The sequence below is a fragment of the Mixophyes fleayi genome, chromosome 1 (assembly GCF_038048845.1).
Source record: "Mixophyes fleayi isolate aMixFle1 chromosome 1, aMixFle1.hap1, whole genome shotgun sequence".
Taxonomy (NCBI): domain Eukaryota; kingdom Metazoa; phylum Chordata; class Amphibia; order Anura; family Limnodynastidae; genus Mixophyes; species Mixophyes fleayi.
The window spans coordinates 385,590,161-385,597,385 of record NC_134402.1 but is presented as its reverse complement, the minus strand read 5'-3'; the positions used below and the strand labels follow the sequence as shown (position 1 = coordinate 385,597,385).

At 38.9% G+C, this 7,225-nt stretch overlaps 1 protein-coding gene across 2 annotated transcripts in view; it reads left to right on the top strand.

Moving 5' to 3' along the window:
• Positions 1-1,521: 1,521 nt before the first annotated feature.
• The window catches only part of ZFYVE16 (zinc finger FYVE-type containing 16), a 28,040-nt gene continuing 22,336 nt past the window's right edge, over positions 1,522-7,225 (top strand). For both annotated transcript variants that reach the window (XM_075180109.1, XM_075180100.1), the window contains exons 1-4: positions 1,522-1,612; positions 2,980-3,084; positions 3,810-5,896; positions 6,350-6,446. In XM_075180109.1, coding sequence (XP_075036210.1) covers positions 3,015-3,084; positions 3,810-5,896; positions 6,350-6,446 — 2,254 coding nt within the window. In that variant the 5' untranslated portion in view covers positions 1,522-1,612; positions 2,980-3,014. The remainder of the gene's footprint in view (positions 1,613-2,979; positions 3,085-3,809; positions 5,897-6,349; positions 6,447-7,225) is intronic.

The window sequence follows — 7,225 nt, the reverse complement described above, 5'->3', positions numbered from 1 at the left end:
TAGTTCTATCACAGAAAACATAAGGGTGTGGTCGCACACAGATAAACTTTAGTTCTTTTTCCAGATTCGCAAATATGTCTTCAAATCTTGGTAATGGAGGGGGACCATTTGCATGCAAGGGTGTTGTTGTTGTTGCCATAATTTTATGAACTTCAGATGCTGACCTACCTTGTATCTGGAGTTCCACAACATCTTTATCTGCAGATTCTATGCAATCTGGCTGGATCACAATGCAATATGTAGACTTAACCTCATGAATCCAACTCCCATTGTCCCTTAGATTGTAAGCTTGTGAGGAGGGTCTTCTTACCTCTTTGTCTGTTTTACCCAGTTTGTTTATTATTGTGTTTGTCCAGAATTGTAAAATGCTACAGAATTTGCTGGCGATATATAAATAAATGCTGCTGCTGCTGCTGATAGTGCCACTTGTAAAAAATAAAAAATAAGATCCACCCGTTTGTCTCTCAAGTTGAGTAGAAGTATAATTTCTGACTTTATTGCAGCCTGTCCATTTAGTCAGATTGATTTTGACAGGATGGTTATTTGGCATTCCAGTCATTTTGTGGCCACAGATACTGAGATATTAGGGCAATTGCCGGATACAAGCTGCGGGACAGCGTGCAGACGCTGCCACGAAGTGTACACAAGAAAGGGATGTAGTCAGGGCAAATGCTGGGAGCACTCTATGGCGCATGCGTGAAAGTAGCTTTACTGTGCATACACTGCCCCCCTCAAATACTTGTTCTGATACCTGCTCTGGTATCCACAGAGCACGGACTTGGAATATAAAGTGGTACTTTGTGCTGAGAAAAATAAAAATTGCCCTCATGCCGCACTTACCATGATCCTCTGGCCTTGGGTGTGGTCACATTGCACTGGGAGAGAGCCCAGTGGCAGGGACACACCCAGCCCTAAAAACATCCATTCAATACAGTGTACACTTGCTGCGGATACCCACAGCATTAACAGGGCATCAGCCAGTAAGACATATCTCCCAAATATCACCAAATCAGTACAAAAAGTCCTAAGAATGGTGAGCCACTTCCTGGGAGGTATGAGGAGGTCTTCAGTTGAACTGAGGTATCAAATGCATTTTGCATCTCTCTATGAAACACACTCCATACACCCAACTTGTTCCAATAGAAACCTTTATCTGACACCCATGCTTATTTTCCCATAATTCATACATAATGTGTCAGTGACTGTCATTGTGATACAGTCTATAACACAAGGAGATTTATAGGCTTGCTTGAAACTGCATTATTTCCACTATCATGAGGTAATTTTCTATCTATGGCAAAACGCCCACAACAAAAATGGCCTCAACTGCCGCAGTACGAGAGCAGAATACGGACAGCTAGGCCTGAGGGTTGCGCATTTGGTCGAGCACCTTGCGGGGACTCTGCAGTCCACTAGTGACAGAGAGATGTACCTGCCGCTGTGTCACGTGGGCCCTAGCACACTGCCCACTGAGCTTGTGACTCGCCGACGTCATGCACTCACGTGATTTGAGGAGGGGAGAGAAGTGACGTCAGAGGTGAAAGGAACCTGAAGGGAAAAGCGCAGAGAGAGAGGGAGAGAAAAACAGGATGAGTTTGGGCTGACACTGGAGGTGAGCCGGGTGTACACTGCATCAATGTCTCGTCATTCACCCAAGTGACAGAGGACTGTATGGTGCATCTGTTGTGTGAGCTCTTTTTTGCCCCTTTTGCGCAGTGAACATTCACATCTCAGAGTATATAAACAATGATACATTTTATAATCTGAAATAAAGTCACAGTGACAAGAGATCCATATGTTGTACATTTATTTTTATTCTATATAATGTAGGTAGCTTAACTTACAGAAGTGTCCAGCTCTGTTATTGGTTCTCATCTATGTTTAAATACTTGCTTCCATTGCAACACTGTTGTTTTCACAATACCATGACCTTGTTTATCACTGATTTTAATGTAATCCTCAAGTGGAATTAAAATGTAGCCTTTTTCTCTTTAGTGAAGTTCCTACCAAGGTATTTGCGCAATTGTATCTTAGATAGAGGAGCAGGGCCCTCTTGCTTTCTTTTCACTGTACATTGGAATGTTCAATTTGTTCTCCTATATAGAATTGCTTAATACTTTGTGATGAGCTATAGATAAATGATAACATTACATATGCAATGGATATTTTTATGTGCATACTAAACATGAGTGGTCTGCATTTTACTGTATTTATTATAATTTAAGGAGATTGTTTGTTTTTCTTTTTAAAATAAATTTCCGTATGTTGTGGGTAATCGGCAGAAGGGCACACACAAATGTCTACACTTATGTCTGTGATGGACATACACCTGCATTGCATTGCCAATCTCAAATTGCCAACAGCAGACTTTTAGCTGGTTGATTTTTTTTTTTAAGTGCTTAAAAAAATCAGTTGGGTAAATTTACAAGCTAATACCGCCCAACTGTTTTATGGTTCTGTGACCAATTACCCACATATTTACTGCCTGATATAACACTCAAGCTAGTTATTACACTGATCAGGTTGGAAAATTTATTGAAAGAGCAAGTAAAACAGAAGTATCTATATTGAAGTAAATATATTAATCATGTTAGGGAGAAGTTATACTCTGTCTCAGCTGGCAGAGTGGTGGAAGTGGTAGGCCTGTAGACTGACTTTCCAGAAATGTAGTATGTTAATTGGTGGAATTATACTTATATCCCGGTCATGTATGCATCAGCTTTTTGAACTCTGTCAGAGTTGTAAATATGTGGGGCAGCTTACTTTAAAGATGTGTGGGGAAATACTACTTTGTTAAACTTTACTTTTTAGTATCGCTTGTAGTGTAAGTTCAGGATAACTCTAAACAATGTATTCTATCTGTATGCTATATATTCTTTATAATGATCATTGCATGAATTTAGTCCTATAGTTTTTTGATCTCTGTGTGAATCTACTAGCATATATTTCTTATTAATATGAAATATCCATTTAATTCAGGTGCAGAAGAAAATTGATTGCAGACCCATTAGAAGATGGATAACTACTTTCAAGCAGCTGTTGTTGATCTGGATAAACTGCTTGATGATTTTGAACAGAACACAGGTGTGTGATTGTATTTCAAATGAGTTAATGTAACATAATGGGCAAAACAGCCACCCAAGGTCAGTGGGTTTATTTCTGTAAAGAAAACTTGCCCACAGTAACAGCACACAACTGGTTTAGCAATAGTTAAGCAATATGACAATAAATGTCAAATGTATATGAGACATACTTTGGTGTATGTGCACATAGAGCAAGAAACTTGTTAACTGTTATAAAAAGACTTGGGTTTTGTTACATATTTAATAAAAATAACTAAATATTAAAATGAACAACTTTTACTTTACTTCTTTTGCTTAACAGGACATAACTGTACTTGTTGCACAGTGTTTTTGTGTACCAGACAGTACAGTTATGTCTTTTCGGCTGCTGTGCTACTACAAGCGCTGCCTACAGTGGAATTGGGCTTCCACTGACAGCTGTTGGTCCCTGTATAATGGGTGGGAAATGTAATTAGTTGTTACTCACTGTTACGTTGCTTCTAGGTCATCAAAATCCTCAAACTTGGATTATAATGTGTTTAACATTCTATTTAATAAAGATTTTCCACTTGAAGGACAACTAGGGTTAGATACAATATGATTACTTTCTGAGGGGAAAAAAAATGTTTGCTTTGCACATAGCAAAGGAGGTGCACAAAAGTGTCTAAACTTGAAGATAATTGAATCCAATAATGTGTTCGTTGTCATTTTTAGACTAGAATCATTTGCTGTTTTATATTTACACAGATGAGCTGGAAACCTACCAGTCACGTGAAAGTCCTTTCAACTCAAACCAGCAGGTTCTTTCCTCAAATGACTACTACATGCAGCCAGATTTCCCACCTCCTGGGAAACAGTTGTGTGGGAGCAGCCCTGAACCATCTCTATCCTCTGTTTGGCCAGCAGAAAATAAGACTGAGGTTAAAACTGTACCTCCTGTCTCACAGAGTGAAAGAAATGTGACTGGCCCAGATCTTTTATCTTGTGTAGATGGAGGAACATCCAATGAAGACTCAAGTACCGGGAGAAGTAGTGTGCCTATATGTGATCTTATCAGTGACACTGGCAGTTTACTCCATACAGCAAGTAGCAATGAGTCGTTGATTCCAGATGCTCTTCAGTCTAGTGGAAATGTTGCATCTGACCTTGAGTTGCTTTCTGACCAAGGATTTTTTACGGTTCCATCTTTAGATCCCACCACTTCATCACAAAATGAGAAAGTAAATTGTGGAGATATTCCTCCCCTAAATACAAACTGGCTAGCAATGAGTGAATCTAATATGCTTGATCTAAACCTTGAAGCCAGAAGTATAAACATCAATGTTGACTCAGAACTTACCGCTAACTTGGACGATGCAAGAGAAAATTCCGACTTTGTTTCCAGCAGTGATTCTACACGTAGTTCAAGTAGCTCAAGCACTGACGGATATGTAAGTGATGATCTCTCCTATGAGGCATTAACTGAAGATCACACAGGCCTGGTGTCAAATGAGCATGCAATGGAAATAGGGCATACACTAAATTGTGAGCACAAGGGAATAACACAAATGGCAAGTTCAGAAGTCACAATTGTTGATACAGAACATGCAGACTTTAGAGTTAAATGTGGAACTTCCAGTGATTTAGATTATCCTAATGAATGTTCATCTTTGGAGAAACCTACAGCTACAAGTCTGATCACTTCCGAGTGCAATGATGAACTGTCTAATATGTCTACAACATCAACAGTCAACGAACAAACTTATAAAGACTCTCCATGCAGCAACACTTTAGTAAATTCAAGGAAGGAAGACGGCAGTGAGATGTTAGTTACAGACAATCGTATAGTACTACATAGCCATGTCTCAAGTCCAGAGACTGAAGAAGATACACCAGTGACTGTATCGCTAAATGATGAGATTACAAGTGGGGAAAATGAGTCCTTACAACCTGCACCTCTATTACCTGTAGCCATAAACAATTTTGTAGCCAGCGAAATTAATTTAGAGGACAAATATTTTCATCAAAAACCTATTACTGAATTGCCTACTGTAGAAAAAGTAAATCCATCTATTGCAGTGCATGACCCAGTATGTAGCAGTGAATTAGATAATGTGGCGTTATGTGATTTCATAAGTCAAAATCTGCTAACTGACCATAATGACCTATTGTTAGGTGACACATATATTAGTGACACTGAGCTGGATGCTTTTCTTAGTGAAGAAGGTATAACTTCAAATAAAGAGATTGGGTTGGGAAGTTTCCCAACCTATGAGTTAAGTGAAGCCGATTCAAGTGGATTTAGCACTAATGCGTCTAGTGATGGGATGCAGTCTCAGAAGATAGATCAAGACAAAAGAGAGGACAGCGCTCTCTGCAACACAGTGGACGTTTCAAATAAAACTGCTTCCTCACATTCGACTTCAAATCAAGGAAATCTTCCAGGTGCTAAATTGGTTTCACATATTGGAGGTGCTAGGCCTAAACAGCTATTTCAGCAGCCACCAAACTCTCTGTCTGTCACCCAACCAGAAAAGCTAAATAATAAGGACTTAGAAAGAAATCCGGATGAACAAGCAACTAAAGAATCCAGTCCAGACAACTTGCATGTTGAAACACCAAGTCCTACTCACAATAGTGCTTTACCAAAACCAGTGAAAATAGATTCTGATGAGAGTCCTGAACTAAGCATAAGGGAGACCATGGGAAAACCTGAGCACGGGGCTGTTGAAAACCCTGTTCTTGGCCAGAGACAGCCAGCCTGGATCCCTGATTCTGAAGCTGCTAACTGCATGAACTGCAGCATTCGGTTCACTTTTACTAAGCGGAGACACCATTGTAGAGCTTGTGGAAAAGTAAGTTGGACGCATTGAACCTTGTTTGTTGTGTTTTCTGTGCTTTTCAACCATTTGCCAAGTCAGTTGAATGAAAGGAAAACCTATGTACAAACATGAGACATTGCACTTTATTTTTTCCATGCTTTCTATTCTGTGCATAGACCTTTAACATGAGAACAGATCCAGAATTGCCAGTGCATTTAGTTTTTCATCTGGGTTAGAATTGTTTATCCGGCTTCAGCTTCCTGCTGTATTATTTCATTGCTTGTATTGACAAATATGAGAACAGTGCAAGTGTGTACTTATAATAGAAGGGAAACGAGAGAGTCATTTAATCATCACTATTTAGTTGGGTGTAGTCCCACTTTGTTCATTCACCAAAACAGGTTTTGTGGAGAACATAAGTATTTTAAAAATCATACAAATGGGTGTATACAAGTTAAATGTCATTTTCTACGTTTTGCTGTTTAGGTTTTTTGTGCTGTATGTTGCAGTCAAAAGTGTAAGCTGCAGTACATGGATAAAGAAGCCAGAGTGTGTGTGGTTTGCTATGACTTTATTACTAAAGGTAAGCAGCATGTTTTATGTTGTTGCTTTATAATGCATGTATATCTAATGGCACCGCTTTTTAAATGTGGGATGTGATGGTCTTCTAATATTCCAAATTCATTCTTAACACTTCTTCTACTGATTTCTGCCTTAACCACCAAGCTTCCCAACATGACTGAAACAAATTTTTAATAATCTAATCTGTATATTACATTGTGTGTCGTACACAAGACGAAATGACTGTGACTATATATTTACACTGTCATCTGTGTGCTCATTTATATTTCAATGTTTAATTTCCAAAGTAATTTACTGTTTGTTTGTTTTTTAGGCACAAAAGTAAGGCTTGCCCATAAACAAACCCCACATAACAAATGTAATTTTCTATTAACATAATGCAAAGTGCTGTGTTGTAACCCTTTGCAGCCAAGCAGGTGTTGAGTTTGTTGCTGCGAGTGTAGTGGAGACAGTACAGATTTTTAATAGAACTCTATGGAATTTATTCTCGGATTCAGGTAATGGAGGGTCCCAAGGGGAGTAGGGCTTCACTGCTGGGAGTATTTGGGGAACGGTTAATTTGACAAGGGGTTGTCTTAATGTGGACACCACTTTTAATGTTTGGTTTCTATGGGTTACAGCACTTCCATTGTTTCAATATATAAGCCATTCAATTTTCACTTTGAGCCAGTCAGTATGAGCACTTCTTCCACACTTCTTTCTTCTTCTGTGTACTTCTGCCTTGTGCTGGGTGTTTAGATATTTTTTTCCTGAATCCTTGATATTTCTGTCTATCCTCTT